This window comes from Ranitomeya variabilis, chromosome 7 (genome assembly GCF_051348905.1).
Source record: "Ranitomeya variabilis isolate aRanVar5 chromosome 7, aRanVar5.hap1, whole genome shotgun sequence".
In the NCBI taxonomy this organism is placed as follows: domain Eukaryota; kingdom Metazoa; phylum Chordata; class Amphibia; order Anura; family Dendrobatidae; genus Ranitomeya; species Ranitomeya variabilis.
Window position 1 is genome coordinate 243,146,522 of NC_135238.1, and position 19,615 is coordinate 243,166,136.

The following is a 19,615-nucleotide window of genomic DNA, read 5'->3' on the forward strand; positions in this document are numbered from 1 at the left end:
TCCAGGCTGCGAGATGGAAGCCCTTCACCTGAGAGTGGGTCACTGGGCCCTGGGTTAGCAGGTCCGGAACCTCTGGCAGGATCCATGGGTCTGTTACCGACATCTGCCTTAGAAGGGAGAACCAAGGTCTCCTTGGCCAAAAAGGAGCTATGAAGATGATATTCGCCTGATCCTCTCTGATCTTCCGGATCACAGCTGGAATCATCACTATCGGGGGGAATGCGTAGGCCAGAGAAAACTTCCAAGGTATCAGTAGGGCATCTACTGCGAAGGGATGTTCTCTCGGATTCAAGGAGCAGAACCTCCTGACTTTTCTGTTGTGGGAGTTGGCGAACAAGTCTATCTCTGGTGTGCCCCAGGCTTGGACTATTTGTTGAAATATCTGGGGGTTTAATGACCATTCCCCCTGCCTTAAGCCTCTGCGACTCAGGAAGTCCGCTTGAGTGTTTTCTGTGCCTTTGATGTGCAATGCCGACAGAGATGACAGGTGTTGTTCTGCTAGTTGAAAGAGTATGTTTGATGCCTGCATGAGGCCTTTGGACCTCGTTCCCCCCTGATGATTGACATACGCCACCACTGCTCGATTGTCCGTCAGGATTCGAGTATGGCGACCCCGGAGTAAAGGAAGAAAATGTCTTAGGGATTTCTCCACTGCCCACAGCTCTTTTTCGTTTGATCCATAGTTCTTTTCTCGTATGGACCAGGTCCCTTGTACAGAGTGAGACCTCAGGTGAGCCCCCCAACCTGTACCGCTTGCGTCGGTCGTGATAATGTCTATGACCGGATTTTGCCACCGGACCCCCATTGTCAGGTGGTTTCTCACAGTCCACCAAACTAGGGAATCCCTTACGCCCAGGGAGAGACATAGATTTCCTTCTAAATGCCCTTTTAGCAGTCTTTGGGCTGAGAGAACTTCCCACTGTAGTTGTCTTAGGTGGAATTGTGCCCATTCTACTGCCGGAATACACGATGTTAACGAGCCTAGAAGGGACATTGCCTTTCTCAGAGTCATTGTCGGCTGGCGTATTGCTGTACCGGTCAGATTTATTATTTTGTCTACCTTGTTTTCTGGAAGAAGGCAGAGCTGACGTTCGGAGTCCAGTATTAACCCCAGGAAGGACTGTAATTTTACTGGCAGCAGTCTGGACTTGGGGATATTTATTATCCAACCCAGCTCCCTTAGAGTTGATGTTACCACTGATACTTGATGAGTGCAGTGGGACTCTGATCTTCCTATTACCAGGAAATCGTCCAGATATGGGACAATGACTACATCCCGGGACCGGAGGTATGACATTACTTCCACCATCACCTTGGTGAACACCCTGGGAGCTGTAGACAGACCGAACGGAAGGGCTGTGTATTGATAATGTTTCATCTGGTTCTGGACATAGAGAGCTACTCTCAAGTATTTCTGATATTCCGGATGCATTGGTATATGATAATACGCATCTTTCAAGTCTATTACTGCCATGAAGCAGTGTTGGAAAAGGAGTTTTATGGTCGTATTTATAGACTCCATCTTGAAAGAGTAGTTCTCTATGGATTGGTTGAGTTTTTTTAAGTTTATAATAGTTCTCCAAGAACCATCCGGTTTTTGGATTAAGAAGAGGGGGGAGTAAAACCCGTCTCCCTCCTCCTGAACCGGAACCTCCAGAAGAACCTTTTTGTGGATAAGTCCCAGGACTTCGGCTTCTAGGGCAGATTGTTCCTGCTGGGACTTTCTTCGGGGAGTTATAATAAAGTTTCGTCTGGGTGGACAGGTGAATTTTATTTTGAGGCCGTCTCTGATTATATTTATGACCCAGGTACTGGGGGAGATGTTTACCCAGGCCGGAAAGAAGAGGGAGAGTCTTCCTCCCACTTCTGGCGTAATGTCATTGGGGGGATTTCTTTGCCGATGTAGAGGGCCCTTTGAACATGTAGCCTGAGCCTCTCTTATCCCTAAAGTCCCAGTTTTTTCTTTCTCCTGGGGGGCGACCTCTATTAAATCTTCTCCTCCGAAAAAAGGGTTTTTTGGACTCTTTAGGGATATTGGGAAAGCCTTTCTTTTTATCTCCTGCATGTTCCAGGATTTCTTCAAGTTTTTTCCCAAAGAGGAGTTGGCCATCACATGGGATGGAGCACAGCTTGTGTTTAGATGGTAAATCCCCCGGACAACCTTTGAGCCAGAGGGCTCTTCTTGCCGCATTAGACAAGCTCGCTGCTCTGGCCGTTAGTCTTGCGGAATCCGCAGAAGAGTCTGCTAAAAAGGCTGCTGCCCCTTGCACCAAGGATATATTGGCAAGGATGTCGGATCTGGGTACCTTGTCCCTTAGCTGATCCTCTATCTGCTGTAGCCAGACCATCAGAGCGCGGGCCGTACAAGTTCCAGCGATTGCTGGCTTCAGGCCCCCCGCTGAGGCTTCCCAGATATGTCTGAGAAAACCATCTGCTTTTTTGTCAAGCGGGTCTTTAAGAACACCCGAGTCTTCTAATGGAAGGGATGATTTTTTTAAGCATTTGGCTACCGCTCCGTCAATTTTGGGGATCTTTTCCCAAGGTTCAGAGTCTTTATTTTCAAAGGGATATCTCCTTTTGGATGAAGAGGGCAAAGAACCCATTTTTTCAGGTCTTTTCCACTCTTTCTCAATTAATGCTTTTATTTTTGCATTAACTGGAAACGTGCGTTTCCTCCTCTCTTCTAAGCCACCAAACATGACATCCTCTAGTGACCTAGGTGTCTTCTCCTCTTTAAGGCCCATTGCAGACCTAACTGCTTTGACTAATTTGTCCACGTCCTCCGTGGGAAGGCACGGACGACCTCCTGAATCACTGTCCGAGGAGGAATCTGAAGAGTGGACCGAGGCTGGGGAAGTAGAGGGAGATCGGGATGTTTTATGACTCCCTTGTCTCTGAGAGGTATCCGACTCTGTAGACGCCCTACGGCTTCCCCCTCTTGGTTCGCTAAGGGCCAATTTTAAGGAGTCTTTTATTTCAGCCTGTATTATGGCTTTAAGGCTAGTGGTGAAATTAGGGGTTTCTTCTTGAATAGTCTTATTTATGCAGTCAGCACAGAGATCCTTCCGATACTGCACTGCGAGCGGGTTTTTACAAAGGGCACACTCTCGGTTCTTTGTTTTACCGGTAGCTTTCCTGGACCCCTAGTGATCAAAACAGAAAAATGGACCCTGTTACCATAAGGGATACATTCACGTAGATCACTCACCACCGCCGACAATCAAGGGTACCGATTTTTGAGGCTGGACAGATGCACGTGAAGCGTCCCTCCTGGACGTTGACAAATCTTGCCGGACGGAACGACCACTGTTTTTACCACTTGAGCGGCTGCTCCTGGTATGTTGGTGGCTCGGCAAGGCATCTGGTGAGAGCTCCGGCTGCTGCTGCTGTGAAGAAGACTGCTGCAGCTGCTCTTGTTGTCCTACCTCCATGGCGAAGTTTTTGGACATGAGCGCGTCTTCTGTGGTCCAGCACCCTTTTATGGGGCGACCACTGCACTCCCCGCCTCTCCGGTGCCCAATAGTGATCCCTCCCCCTCTCTGCCATGCCGCCGGAGTCTTCATTCACCGGCCGGCGTTTTCTTCATGGGCGCCGCCATCTTGGATCCGGCGCCTGCCTCCGACGTCACACGGGCACGCCCATTCACAGCGGGCCTGACGTGCGACGTCAGAAGAGCGACCCGGAAGCGGCCGCCGCGCCGGCAGAGAGGGGTGGGCGGCGTGGCAGCCATGGAAGGAACCCGGTCCTCCAACCATGCTGCACAACGCCCGCACGGACGCAGTGACCCGGGGGGACCTGCGGACGGCGCCTCCAGGACCCGAACCTCCGACGCACAGGCGCTGCCTGTTCTTCCACGCCGGGACGGGACCTGGGTAAGTCGAACCGCCGTGTTCAGCACAAGGGTCCCTGTCAGGACAGGAAACCCAACTGAAGCGAGGGAGAGGTACCGCCCTTTTATTTTCAGTAGGGTTCCTGTCCTGACTGGGCGGATCCCCTCTCTCAGGTGTGCCGTCATGGGGGAAGGGAAAACCAAGGTAGCCGAACTAGCCCGATTATTAAGGGCAAACTCGGCCAATGGCAAGAAAGCCACCCAATCATCCTGATCAGCAGACACAAAGCATCTCAAATAAGTTTCCAAAGTCTGATTAGTTCGCTCGGTCTGGCCATTTGTCTGAGGATGAAATGCGGAAGAAAAAGACAAATCAATGCCCAGCCTAGCACAAAAGGCCCGCCAAAACCTAGAAACAAACTGGGAACCTCTGTCGGACACAATATTCTCCGGAATACCATGCAAACGAACCACATGCTGAAAAAACAACGGAACCAAATCAGAAGAGGAAGGCAATTTAGGCAAAGGCACCAAATGAACCATCTTAGAAAACCGGTCACAAACCACCCAGATAACCGACATCCTCTGGGAAACCGGAAGATCTGAAATAAAATCCATAGAAATATGCGTCCAGGGCCTCTCAGTGACCGGCAAAGGCAAAAGCAACCCACTAGCATGGGAACAACAAGGCTTGGCCCGCGCACAAGTCCCACAGGACTGCACAAAAGAACGCACATCACGCGACAAAGAAGGCCACCAAAAGGACCTACCAACCAAATCTCTGGTACCAAAAATACCAGGATGGCCAGCCAACACAGAACAATGAACCTCAGAAATCACTCTACTAATCCATCTATCAGGAACAAACAGTTTCCCCACTGGACAGCGGTCAGGTTTGTCAGCCTGAAATTCCTGCAGAACCCGTCGCAAATCAGGGGAAATGGCAGAAAGGACCACCCCTTCCTTCAGAATGCTGACCGGCTCAAGTACCTCAGGAGAATCAGGCAAAAAACTCCTAGAGAGGGCATCAGCCTTAACATTCTTAGAACCCGGAAGATACGAGACAACAAAATCAAAACGGGAGAAAAACAGGGACCATCGAGCCTGTCTAGGATTCAGCCGTTTGGCAGATTCGAGGTAAATCAGATTTTTATGATCGGTCAAGACCACAATACGGTGCTTGGCTCCCTCAAGCCAATGTCGCCATTCCTCAAACGCCCACTTCACAGCCAACAACTCCCGATTGCCGACATCATAATTGCGTTCAGCAGGCGAAAACTTACGGGAAAAGAAGGCACACGGTTTCATCAAGGAACCATCAGAATTCCTCTGAGACAAAACGGCCCCTGCCCCAATCTCAGAAGCGTCAACCTCAACCTGAAATGGAAGAGAAACATCCGGCTGACGCAAGACAGGGGCAGAAGTAAATCGGCGTTTAAGCTCCTGAAAGGCAGAGACAGCCGCAGAGGACCAATTCGTTACATCAGCGCCTTTCTTCGTCAAATGGGTCAGGGGTTTAACCACACTGGAGAAGTTAGCAATGAAACGGCGATAAAAATTAGCAAAGCCCAAAAATTTCTGAAGGCTCTTCACAGATGTGGGCTGAATCCAATCATGAATGGCCTGAACCTTAACCGGATCCATCTCTATAGATGAGGGAGAAAAAATGAAGCCCAAAAAAGAAACCTTCTGTACTCCAAAGAGACACTTAGACCCCTTCACAAACAAAGCATTATCACGAAGGATCTGAAATACCATCCTGACTTGTTTCACATGAGACTCCCAATCATCAGAAAAAATCAAAATATCATCCAAATATACAATCATGAATTTATCAAGATAATTCCGGAAGATATCATGCATGAAGGACTGAAAAACAGATGGAGCATTAGAGAGTCCGAATGGCATCACAAGGTATTCAAAATGGCCTTCGGGCGTATTAAAAGCAGTTTTCCATTCGTCACCCTGCTTAATACGAACAAGATTATATGCCCCCCGAAGGTCAATTTTAGTAAACCAACTAGCCCCCTTAATCCTGGCAAACAAATCGGAAAGCAGAGGTAAAGGGTATTGAAACTTGACCGTGATCTTATTCAAGAGGCGATAATCAATACAAGGTCTCAAGGAGCCATCCTTCTTAGCAACAAAAAAAAAAACCTGCTCCCAATGGTGAAGAAGATGGTTGAATATGCCCTTTCTCCAAAGACTCCTTAACATAACTCCGCATGGCGGTATGTTCAGGCACAGACAGGTTGAAAAGTCGGCCCTTAGGAAACTTACAGCCTGGAATCAAGTCAATCGCATAATCACAGTCCCTATGCGGTGGAAGGGAACTGGACTTGGGCTCACCGAACACATCCTGAAAATCAGACAAGAACTCTGGAATTTCAGAAGAGGAAGAAGAGGAGATTGACATCACAGGAACGTCATTATGAACCCCCTGACAACCCCAGCTAGTCACAGACATAGACTTCCAATCCAACACAGGATTATGTATCTGCAACCATGGAAACTTCAGCACAATAGCATCATGCAAATTATGCAACACCAGAAAACGACAATCTTCCTGATGGGCTGGCGCCATGCACATGGTCACCTGTGTCCAAAACTGGGGTTTATTTTTAGCCAAAGGTGTAGCATCAATGCCCCTTAAAGGAATAGGGTTCTGCAAAGACTGCAAGGGGAAACCACAACGCCTGGCAAATTCAAAGTCCATTAAGTTCAAAGCGGCGCCTGAATCCACAAACGCCATGACAGAAAACGACGACAATGAGCAGATCAAGGTCACAGATAACAGAAATTTAGGTTGTACAGTTCCGATGGTAACTGAACTAGCGATTCTCTTTGTACGCTTTGGGCAGACTGAAATGACATGAGAAGCATCGCCACAATAAAAACACAACCTATTCTGACGTCTGAATCCTTGTTGTTCCGTTCTAGACAGAATCCTATCACACTGCATTGGCTCAGGCATCTGCTCTGAGGACAACGCCACAGCGCGCACAGTTCTGCGCTCCCGCAAGCGCCGATCGATCTGAATGGCCAGAGACATAGAATCACTCAGACCGGAAGGCGTGGGAAACCCCACCATAACATCTTTAAGGGCTTCAGAAAGACCCTTTCTGAAAATTGCCGCCAAAGCATCCTCATTCCATTTAGTCAGCACAGACCATTTTCTAAACTTCTGACAATACAATTCTGCCACTTCTTGACCCTGAGACAGGGCCAACAAGGTCTTCTCCGCTTGATCCACAGAATTTGGTTCATCATATAATAATCCTAGAGCCTGAAAAAAGGCATCTACATTAAGCAAGGCCGGATTCCCAGATTCCAGGGAAAATGCCCAATCCTGTGGATCGCCACGCAGCAGGGAGATGACAATTTTAACCTGCTGAATGGGATCACCAGAGGAACGAGGCTTCAGAGCAAAAAAAACAGTTTACAGTTGTTTTTAAAAGTCAAAAATTTGGGCCTGTCCCCAAAAAACAAATCAGGAGTAGGAATCCTAGGCTCTAAAAGCGGAGTCTGAGCAATATAATCAGAAATACCCTGTACCCTAGCAGCAAGCTGGTCTACACGAGAAACTAATCCCTGAACATCCATGCTAGCACAAGACTCCTCAGTCACCCAGAGGAAAAGAGGGAAGAAAAGACAAAGCAGGCTACAGAAAAAAAAATGGCTCTTTCTTCCCTTCTTCTGAGATGCATTTAACTCATTGTTGGCCAGTTGTACTGTTATGATCCGGTGACCGTGGAGCCGCATGAGAGACTTTCTCAGGAGTAGGTGGAACCTGTACTGACCGCAAACCCTAAACTAACACCGCAACTAGAAGTAACCGTGGGGTGTACCTAACACATCCTAGACACCTCGACACAGCCGGAGGACTAAATACCCCTATAGATGGAAATGGGAATTCTATCTTGCCTCAGAGCAGAACCCCAAAGGATAGGCAGCCCCCCACAAATATTGACTGCGAGTATAAGAGGAAAGACACACGCAGGCAGAAAAACAGGATTTAGCAAAAGAGGCACTTCTAGCTAAATAGAAAAGGACAGGACAGAATTCTAAGCGGTCAGTATTAAAATCCTAAAAATATCCACAGCAGATAATACAAATATTCTACATCTAACTAAAGACATAGAAAGTATATCTGCATCTCCTGAGAATCCAGCATGACTGAAAAATCCAAACAAAGTCTAAGCTGGACAAAAACACAATGAATTGCACTGAATTGCAAAGCACACTGCATGTGTGCACAGAGACAAAAACCAGACACTTATCTTAGCTGAATTGGCAGCAGGGCATGAGGAGCCAGAGAGAGATGCAATCCCTCCCAGAACAATGGACGACTGGCAAGGACTCATGGATCCTGCAAACCTAAATACCTAGTAGAGCTGCAATCAGCAGAAACACCTGCCCAGGATTACAACCCCAAGACAACTGCACTACCACCAACAACCACCAGAGGGAGCCCAAGAGCAGAATTCACAACAGGCCACACACTGTCCGAGAGGGGTGAGCCACCCAGAGGATGGCCCCACACTGTCTGAGAGGCCGCACCAACCGTCACTGCGATCTGGGCCGCTGTGCTGAACCAACAACATGTACTATATGTATCAGACACATTATAATGCTGCCTGTACCCACCGTGTATTATCCTGACACATTATAACGCCACCTGTACCCACCGTGTATTATACTGACACATTATAACGCCACCTGTACCCACCGTGTATTATACTGACACATTATAACGCCACCTGTACCCACCGTGTATTATACTGACACATTATAACGCCACCTGTACCCACCGTGTATTATACTGACACATTATAACGCCGCCTGTACCCACCGTGTATTATCCTGACACATTATAACGCCGCCTGTACCCACCGTGTATTATCCTGACACATTATAACGCCACCTGTACCCGCCGTGTATTATCCTGACACATAACGCCACCTGTACCCACCGTGTATTATACTGACACATTATAACGCCACCTGTACCCGCTGTGTATTATCCTGACACATTATACCGCCACCTGTACCCACTGTGTATTATCCTGACACATTATAACGCCACCTGTACCCGCCGTGTGTTATACTGACACATTATAACGCCACCTGTACCCGCTGTGTATTATCCTGACACATTATACCGCCACCTGTACCCACTGTGTATTATCCTGACACATTATAACGCCACCTGTACCCACAGTGCATTATCCTGACACATTATAACGCCACCTGTACCCGCCGTGTATTATCCTGACACATAACGCCACCTGTACCCGCCGTGTATTATCCTGACACATTATAACGCCACCTGTACCCACAGTGAATTATCCTGACACATTATAACGCCACCTGTACCCGCCGTGTATTATCCTGACACATTATAACGCCACCTGTACCCGCCGTGTATTATCCTGACACATTATAACGCCACCTGTACCCACCGTATATTATCCTGACACTAAAGCCGCCTGTACCCACCGTGTATTATGCTGACAGTGTAACGCCGCCTGTACCCACCGTATATCATCATGACAGTGTAATGCCGCCTGTACCCACCGTATATTATCCTGACACTAAAGCCGCCTGTACCCACCGTGTATTATCCTGACATTGTAACGCCGCCTGTACCCACCGTATATCATCATGACAGTGTAATGCCGCCTGTACCCACCGTATATTATCCTGACACTAAAGCCGCCTGTACCCACCGTATATTATCCTGACAGTGTAACGCTGCCTGTACCCACCGTATATCATCATGACAGTGTAACGCCGCCTGTACCCACCTTGTATTATGCTGACAGTGTAACGCCGCCTGTACCCACCGTATATTATCCTGACATTGTAACGCCGCCTGTACCCACCGTATATTATCCTGACATTGTAACGCTGCCTGTACTCACCGTGTATTATCCTGACATTGTAACGCCGCCTGTACCCACCGTATATCATCATGACAGTGTAACGCCGCCTGTACCCACCGTGTATTATCCTGACAGTGTAACGCTGCCTGTACCCACCGTATATCATCATGACAGTGTAACGCCGCCTGTACCCACCTTGTATTATGCTGACATTGTAATGCCGCCTGTACCCACCGTATATTATCCTGACATTGTAATGCCGCCTGTACCCACCGTATATTATCATGACATTGTAATGCCGCCTGTACCCACCGTGTATTATCCTGACATTGTAACGCCGCCTGTACCCACCGTATATTATCCTGACAGTGTAACGCCGCCTGTACCCACCGTATATTATGCTGACAGTGTAACGCCGCCTGTACCCACCGTATATTATCATGACATTGTAATGCCGCCTGTACCCACCGTATATTATCATGACATTGTAACGCCGCCTGTACCCACCGTATATTATCCTGACAGTGTAACGCCGCCTGTACCCACCGTATATTATCCTGACAGTGTAACGCCGCCTGTACCCACCGTATATTATCCTGACACACTAAAGCCGCCTGTACCCACCGTGTATTATGCTGACAGTGTAACGCCGCCTGTACCCACCGTATATTATGCTGACATTGTAATGCCGCTTGTACCCACCGTATATTATCCTGACAGTGTAATGCCGCCTGTACCCACCGTGTATTATCCTGACAGTGTAACGCCGCCTGTACCCACCGTATATTATCCTGACAGTGTAACGCCGCCTGTACCCACCATATATTATGCTGACAGTGTAACGCCGCCTGTACCCACCGTATATTATCCTGACAGTGTAACGCCGCCTGCACCCACCGTGTATTTGTAGGGGGGAGAAACTAACCAGGTTTGCCTCATCCGTAACGGGTCCGGGACCGTCGGGTCTGTCACCTAGGAAACAGGGGGAGAGCTCGGGGTTTCTCTGTGCTCGAGAGAAGGGGCCGTGGCTAAGCAGACAGTTAATGCGTGTGCAGAAATGGCGCGCGGGAGAGTCCTGTCAGAGGAGATCAGCTGTGAGGCGACGGAGCCAGAGACGAGAGGACGCGCTGACAGGAACCGACCGACAGGGTCTCACAGACACCACAGATAACGCGGTGCTCGCTAACACCACTGTTCCCGCTTACATCGCGAACCGTTAAGAGACTGCTGACTCAGCTGACGACACAGACGAGACCGCCCCAGCCGGGAGTACTGACCGTGAGAGGCAAGGTCCGTGTACGGGATACAGGCGCTCATCGGTACAGCACAGCGGACGGAGCGTCAGGAAGGTGTCACAGTGTCCGGCAGTGTAGAGACTCACCGCTGAGGAAAGAGACTATTCCTCCTTCCTCCCTTCATCCGTTGGGGCCAGTGCCCGTGATAATACCACAGACTACCACAGCCAGGACCACCAGAGGACACCACCACATCCAGGACCACCAGAGGACACCACCACAGCCAGGACCACCAGAGGACACCATCATCAGGGCCACAGGAGGACACCGCCATCAGGGCCACAGGAGGACACCGCCATCATCAGGGCCACAGGAGGACACCGCCATCATCAGGGCCACAGGAGGACACTTAACGCCAGGGAAGTTTCCCCCATTTTTTCACAGAACTGTGACAGATGTTTTTTTTTTGTCACGCAATCTAAACTTCCTCAGTGATGGGCAGGAGCACTCCCGTGGCCGATGCCCAAAGTGTTAAGAGTATTATTTGTATTATTCTCCCCTGTTTATTGAAAAACCTTCCCCCTATTAGTTCTCTCTGTATTAGGTATAACCTTGCTCCTTGTGTACATATCTCCCCGAGAGGAGCAACTACTGTTTATTAAACCCCTTGTTAACCCTTGGTCTGCCTCCTGTCCGTCACTGCATCCCGCTACCTGTTTATAAAGTATCATACTAACACACTGTACCACCGCCACGTGTACCCACCGTGTATTATCATCCTAACACACTGTCAGGAACATGAGGTATTTGATTGTGTATTATCGCGCACACTCTGAGCTCTGCTACATCCAAGAGCGGAGGACAGGCACATGCTGCAGATTCGACCCCCCCCCCCTTCTGCCTGCTTGCACAGTGGAATTCAAGCCACTCGATTCCCCTCCCCAGGAATGTTTGTTTGCCACTGTGGAGCCAAGCGTAAAAAATAGAAAAGCATGGCAATTCTTTTGTGTAGCTACAGTGGTCCTTTAAGACCAAATATATCATAACAGGATAGGTACAGAAATAAGCTGCCCATATTTCCAAAAACTGCAAGGAAAGGGATCCAGCTGGTGGGGTTGGGGAGCCCAGTGCTTAGCCGAAAGTGAGAAACGCATTACAGCCAAGACGTGTTTCCACTTAAATTAACCTTCAGGACTTGCTGAGCATAGTGATAACTGTGTCTTTCTGCTACGAGGTTCATACGCAGAAAAATGGGTAAAAACAGCATTTCATAACTCTGATAAAAGAGGAGTGCATTTCATATCTCAGCCCACTCAGTTATGTCATGACGAGAGGGCATATCTTAACCCTGCTGAGTTGTGAGTGTGTATTTGTCCATTGTCTAGCTGACAGACAGATGCATGATATGCATCTAGATGTGTGCATGCTCCACAGCACATGATCGGCCATGAAATGATATGACATAACGAAATGTAAGTGTTTTTCAACTTTAATCCCATTTTATTTGTAATTGTTTGTACATACGAGAATTGTCTGGCTTTATAATAACTTTTTATACTTTGTAAACACTGCCTACCTTTTTTTGAAGTAAAATATATAAAATTACTAGCTTGTCTCTCCTTGCTCTATAACGAACTGTCACGTCCTCTGAGGTGAATTACGCTACTAATTTGGGTTGGCTCCGGACCCGTTACTACGTAAGAAATCAGAGCTGGTGGCAGCGGAATTTGTCCTGTGCGATTGGGGGGGGCTTTGTAGCGACCAACGGTGTTGTTAATTATTGTTCCTGCCTGAGTGGTGGTAATTATATCGCCCTCACTGCAGTGTGCCCATTAGGCAGTACATAGCAGGCAGCCTTTCTGGCGACTAATTATCCTAGCTGCAGTACCCTGACTGACCTAAGGGTAAGGGGGGGGCGCCAGAGCTGCAGGTTCCAAACCGGAACTGGAAAGTGAGATATAGATAAATCCCCTTCAGAAAGAACCAGGGGCAACCAGGCAACACCAGTTCATGACAAGTTGGTGTGAGTGGTGAGGATGATAAAGGTATCCTCCCTGTGAACCGTGACATATTGGTGGCAGAATGGTGGCATCCCTGACACACACTGTACTGCCGCCTGCATCCCCCTACTCTGGACTGCTCTACTTCAGCATATTAGACTGTCGCCTATTGCGGAAACCTTCAAAAAGAACCTGAAGACCCACCTCTTCCGACAAGCCTACAACCTGCAGTAACCACCGATCAACCAAACCGCTGCATGACCAGCTCTACCCTCACCTACTGAATCCCCACCCATCCCTTGTAGATTGTGAGCCCTCGCGGGCAGGGTCCTCTCTCCTCCTGTACCAGTTATGACTTGTATAAGATTATTGTACTTGATTTTTATTATGTATACCCCTCCTCACATGTAAAGCGCCATGGAATAAATGGCTCTATAATGATAAATAATAATACCCACCGTATATTATCCCGACACTGTACCACCACTTGTACCCCCATGTATTATCCTGACACAGTGTACCGCCGCATGTACCCGCCGTATATTATCCAGACACTAGCGCCACCTGTACCATTGTGTATTATCACCCTAACACTGTTAGGCCGCCTGTACCGGTCGTGTATTATTGTCCTGACACACTGTACCGCCGCCTGTACCGGTCGTGTATTATTGTCCTGACACACTGTACCGCCGCCTGTACCGGTCGTGTATTATCGTCCTGACACACTGTACCGCCGCCTGTACCGGTCGTGTATTATCGTCCTGACACACTGTACCGCCGCCTGTACCGGTCGTGTATTATCGTCCTGACACACTGTACCGCCGCCTGTACCGGTCGTGTATTATCGTCCTGACACACTGTACCGCCGCCTGTACCGGTCGTGTATTATCGTCCTGACACACTGTACCGCCGCCTGTACCGGTCGTGTATTATCGTCCTGACACACTGTACCGCCGCCTGTACCGGTCGTGTATTATTGTCCTGACACACTGTACCGCCGCCTGTACCGGTCGTGTATTATTGTCCTGACACACTGTACCGCCGCCTGTACCGGTCGTGTATTATTGTCCTGACACACTGTACCGCCGCCTGTACCGGTCGTGTATTATTGTCCTGACACACTGTACCGCCGCCTGTACCGGTCGTGTATTATCGTCCTGACACACTGTACCGCCGCCTGTACCGGTCGTGTATTATCGTCCTGACACACTGTACCGCCGCCTGTACCGGTCGTGTATTATCGTCCTGACACACTGTACCGCCGCCTGTACCGGTCGTGTATTATCGTCCTGACACACTGTACCGCCGCCTGTACCGGTCGTGTATTATCGTCCTGACACACTGTACCGCCGCCTGTACCGGTCGTGTATTATTGTCCTGACACACTGTACCACCGCCTGTACCAGTCGTGTATTATTGTCCTGACACACTGTACCCCCGCCTGTACCGGTCGTGTATTATTGTCCTGACACACTGTACCGCCGCCTGTACCGGTCGTGTATTATTGTCCTGACACACTGTACCGCCGCCTGTACCGGTCGTGTATTATTGTCCTGACACACTGTACCGCCGCCTGTACCGGTCGTGTATTATTGTCCTGACACACTGTACCGCCGCCTGTACCGGTCGTGTATTATTGTCCTGACACACTGTACCGCCGCCTGTACCGGTCGTGTATTATTGTCCTGACACACTGTACCGCCGCCTGTACCGGTCGTGTATTATTGTCCTGACACACTGTACCGCCGCCTGTACCAGTCGTGTATTATTGTCCTGACACATTGTACCGCCGCCTGTACCGGTCGTGTATTATTGTCCTGACACTGTACCGCCGCCTGTACCGGTCGTGTATTATTGTCCTGACACACTGTACCGCCGCCTGTACCGGTCGTGTATTATTGTCCTGACACACTGTACCGCCGCCTGTACCGGTCGTGTATTATTGTCCTGACACACTGTACCACCGCCTGTACCGGTCGTGTATTATTGTCCTGACACACTGTACCGCCGCCTGTACCGGTCGTGTATTATTGTCCTGACACACTGTACCGCCGCCTGTACCGCTCGTGTATTATTGTCCTGACACACTGTACCGCCGCCTGTACCGGTCGTGTATTATTGTCCTGACACACTGTACCGCCGCCTGTACCGGTCGTGTATTATTGTCCTGACACACTGTACCGCCGCCTGTACCGGTCGTGTATTATTGTCCTGACACACTGTACCGCCGCCTGTACCGGTCGTGTATTATCGTCCTGACACACTGTACCGCCGCCTGTACCGCTCGTGTATTATTGTCCTGACACACTGTACCGCCGCCTGTACCGGTCGTGTATTATTGTCCTGACACACTGTACCGCCGCCTGTACCGGTCGTGTATTATTGTCCTGACACACTGTACCCCCGCCTGTACCGGTCGTGTATTATTGTCCTGACACACTGTACCCCCGCCTGTACCGGTCGTGTATTATTGTCCTGACACTGTACCGCCGCCTGTACCGGTCGTGTATTATTGTCCTGACACACTGTACCGCCGCCTGTACCGGTCGTGTATTATTGTCCTGACACACTGTACCGCCGCCTGTACCGGTCGTGTATTATTGTCCTGACACTGTACCGCCGCCTGTACCGGTCGTGTATTATTGTCCTGACACACTGTACCGCCGCCTGTACCGGTCGTGTATTATTGTCCTGACACACTGTACCGCCGCTTGTATCAGTCTATTTTTATCCCAACACTCTTTTGTTGCTTCTCAAATGTTCTTCTCCTGGGAGACAAATCAGTAAACTGGATTTTCCGGTCCTGCGGTTACTGACAGGTCCGTGCAGGAAGCCGCCACCCCATATACAAGACAAGACCTGCTGGCCCCGGGGCCCGAAGCTACAGTCCGGGGGATGAGGGGCATTGCTGGGTGCGGATTCACTGCAAAATTTGCGGCAAAAAGACTAAGGCAAGTAAACAGGAAAGAAACGCAAAGACCGAAGGCCGCAACACTGAGGCAGGAGGCAGCACTGCCGAGACCCACGCCAGGACTTCTGCCTCAGCTCCTCTGACTGCTCTGTACACAGTGAGGGGAGTGCGGCGACACTGACACTGTAGCGCATCAATATGGCGGATGATGAGACAATAATGAGCAGTCACCTGACTCCAGGGATCTCCAGGATGTTGGTGAGACCGGTCCAGTTTATATCCAGGTGCTGTGGAGAGAACGCAAAATGATGAAGAGCGACAGACCAGAGAGCAATCAGACCAGAGAGCAATCAGACCAGAGGGCAATCAGACCAGAGGGCAATCAGACCAGAGGGCAATCAGACCAGAGGGCAATCAGACCAGAGGGCAATCAGACCAGAGGGCAATCAGACCAGAGAGCAAATCAGACCAGAGGGCAAATCAGACCAGAGGGCAAATCAGACCAGAGGGCAATCAGACCAGAGGGCAATCAGACCAGAGGGCAATCAGACCAGAGGGCAATCAGACCAGAGGGCAATCAGACCAGAGGGCAATCAGACCAGAGGGCAATCAGACCAGAGGGCAATCAGACCAGAGAGCAAATCAGACCAGAGGGCAAATCAGACCAGAGAGCCGCCAGACCAGAGAGCCGCCAGACCAGAGAGCCGCCAGACCAGAGAGCCGCCAGACCAGAGAGCCGCCAGACCAGAGAGCCGCCAGACCAGAGAGCAATCAGACCAGAGAGCAATCAGACCAGAGAGCACCAGTTCAGACCAGAGAGCAAATCAGACCAGAGAGCAAATCAGACCAGAGAGCAAATCAGACCAGAGAGCAAATCAGACCAGAGAGCAAATCAGACCAGAGAGCAAATCAGACCAGAGAGCAAATCAGACCAGAGAGCAAATCAGACCAGAGAGCAATCAGACCAGAGGGCAATCAGACCAGAGGGCAATCAGACCAGAGGGCAATCAGACCAGAGAGCAATCAGACCAGAGAGCAATCAGACCAGAGAGCAATCAGACCAGAGGGCAATCAGACCAGAGGGCAATCAGACCAGAGAGCAATCAGACCAGAGGGCAATCAGACCAGAGAGCAATCAGACACGGGAGCACCAGTTCAGACCAGATGGCAGCCAGACCAGACTGCCGCCCGTGCCAGAACAGAGAGCAGGCAAATCCCAAGACACTCTAGACCCACAAGCTGCCAACATCAGACCAGAGAGCAAACAGCACCAGAGCAGAGAGCAGTCTGACCCAGGAACTGCCAGCAGCAGATCAGATCCCAAAACACTCCAGATCAGGGAGAAACCAGACCCAGGGTCCCACCAGCACCAGACCAGAGAGCTACCAGATCCAGAGAGCCGCCGGCACCAGAGAAGGGAGCCGTCAGACCTGGGACCCATCAAACCCAGAGAGACGCCATCATCAGACTAGAGAGCCGCCAGACCAGAGAGATACCAGCACCAGACCAGAGAGACGTCAGCGAACAACCAGAGAGCAGTCAGACCCGGGAAAGGCCAGCAGAAGGTCAGATCCCAAGACACTCCAGACCAAGAAGCCACCAGTGGCAGATCAGAGAGAAACCAGACCCAGGGACCCGCCAGAACCAGACCAGAGAGCTACCAGATCCAGAGAGCCGCCGGCACCAGAGCAGAGAGATGCCAGACCTGGGAGACGCCAGCGCCGGACCAGAGAGCTGCCAGACCAGAGAAACTCCAGCGCCAGACCAGAGAAACTCCAGCGCCAGACCAGAGAGATACCAGCACCAGACCAGAGAGACGTCAGCGAACAACCAGAGAGCAGTCAGACCCGGGAAAGGCCAGCAGAAGGTCAGATCCCAAGACACTCCAGACCAAGAAGCCACCAGTGGCAGATCAGAGAGAAACCAGACCCAGGGACCCGCCAGAACCAGACCAGAGAGCTACCAGATCCAGAGAGCCGCCGGCACCAGAGCAGAGAGATGCCAGACCTGGGAGACGCCAGCGCCGGATCAGAGAGCTGCCAGACCAGAGAAACTCCAGCGCCAGACCAGAGAGAGACGCCAGCGCCAGAGAGAGACGCCAGCGCCAGACCAGAGAGAGACGCCAGCGCCAGACCAGAGAGAGACGCCAGCGCCAGACCAGAGAGAGACGCCAGCGCCAGACCAGAGAGAGACGCCAGCGCCAGACCAGAGAGAGACGCCAGCGCCAGACCAGAGACAGACGCCAGACCAGAGAGAGACGCCAGCGCCAGACCAGAGACAGACGCCAGACCAGAGAGACGCCAGCGCCAGACCAGAGAGAGACGCCAGCGCCAGACCAGAGACAGACGCCAGACCAGAGAGAGACGCCAGACCAGAGACAGACGCCAGACCAGAGAGACGCCAGCGCCAGACCAGAGAGAGACGCCAGCGCCAGACCAGAGACAGACGCCAGACCAGAGAGAGACGCCAGCGCCAGACCAGAGAGAGACGCCAGCGCCAGACCAGAGAGAGACGCCAGCGCCAGACCAGAGAGAGACGCCAGCGCCAGACCAGAGAGAGACGCCAGCGCCAGACCAGAGAGAGACGCCAGCGCCAGATCACGAGCTCCAGATTCAGACGCTAAGTGTCAGATGTAATATGATGGGTGACACTTTGTGCTCCCGCTGCGACCATGGAAGAAGAAAAGTCAACCATGCGTCTTTATCTGGTAACATTTCAGGTTTTGCCCATTTAGGAGAAGGACAGAACATTTCCCCAGAATTCCCTACGGCGCTCCCTGCCAGTCTGCTCCCATCACAGACCCCAGAGACGCCGCGTCTCCCCCTAAACCGCTGCTCAGATTATAAACACGATATAAGAGCGACATCTAAACATGGAGAGAAAAACATGGGGACAAAACCGGGCGGAGAAACGACGGGACCACGAGCAGTAAAGGCTTCATTCTGCACCAAGACACATAACAAAAGGCCCAAAGCAAAGAGTCACCGCAGACCCCCGCAACTTCACAACCCCCTCCCCCGTATTGGAGCTGCCCCCCACTTACCGGCTTGTGGATGAAGAACATGGTGACGGCTCCAATAAAGGGCACATCTGCCAGGAGTGGCGCCAGGATCACCCGCAGCGTCCCGTGTACCTGCCCCAGATACAAGGAGCGTCCGTAATCAGGAGAGGAGAGGGAAAGGAGGCCTCTACAGGAGGGGGCGCCACGCGGGACCCACAGGAGGGGGCACAAAGCAGGGACCCCCCCACACCCTCAGGAGGGGGCACAAAGCATTGACCCCCCCACACCCTCAGGAGGGGGCACAAAGCATTGACCCCCCCACACCCTCAGGAGGGGGCACAAAGCAGGGACCCCCCCCACACCCTCAGGAGGGGGCACAAAGCAGGGACCCCCCCACACCCTCAGGAGGGGGCACAAAGCAGGGACCCCCCCACACCCTCAGGAGGGGGCACAAAGCAGGGACCCCCACACCCTCAGGAGGGGGAACAAAGCATTGACCCCCCCACACCCTCAGACCACCTCACCTGGATCCCCTTCACTCCGGCCTTACACATCTTCTTCACCTCCACGTTGATTTCACAATCTCCAGTGTAGCTGGAAAGAAAGGAGGAGCCGTCACCAGGGGGTTAACTGCCTTACCAGACCCCACGGACAACAACACCCAGCATGCACTGAAGAATGGAAACAGGGTACCCCTATACAAGTAATGAAAGGAAACAGAGGAAAGGACAGAAAACTACCAGAGCACCTCCATG

The 19,615-nt window shown here is 51.0% G+C and overlaps 2 protein-coding genes across 2 annotated transcripts in view; both read right to left on the reverse strand.

Annotated features, from left to right (window-relative positions):
* The window catches only part of ESYT3 (extended synaptotagmin 3), a 45,010-nt gene that overhangs the window by 10,611 nt on the left and 14,784 nt on the right, over positions 1–19,615 (reverse strand). Inside the window, exons 5-7 of the mRNA XM_077273390.1 lie at positions 19,385–19,454; positions 18,903–18,992; positions 16,091–16,146 (exon numbers count right to left, since the gene is read on the reverse strand). Of these exons, the coding sequence (XP_077129505.1) occupies positions 16,091–16,146; positions 18,903–18,992; positions 19,385–19,454 (216 nt within the window). The remainder of the gene's footprint in view (positions 1–16,090; positions 16,147–18,902; positions 18,993–19,384; positions 19,455–19,615) is intronic.
* Positions 1,746–11,679, reverse strand: LOC143785132 (uncharacterized). The gene is made up of 2 exons (XM_077273807.1): positions 11,662–11,679; positions 1,746–3,143 (listed from the first exon to the last, which is right to left on the reverse strand). Exons 1-2 carry the CDS (start codon positions 11,677–11,679, stop codon positions 1,878–1,880), a joined length of 1,284 nt encoding a protein of 427 aa, XP_077129922.1. The 3' UTR covers positions 1,746–1,877.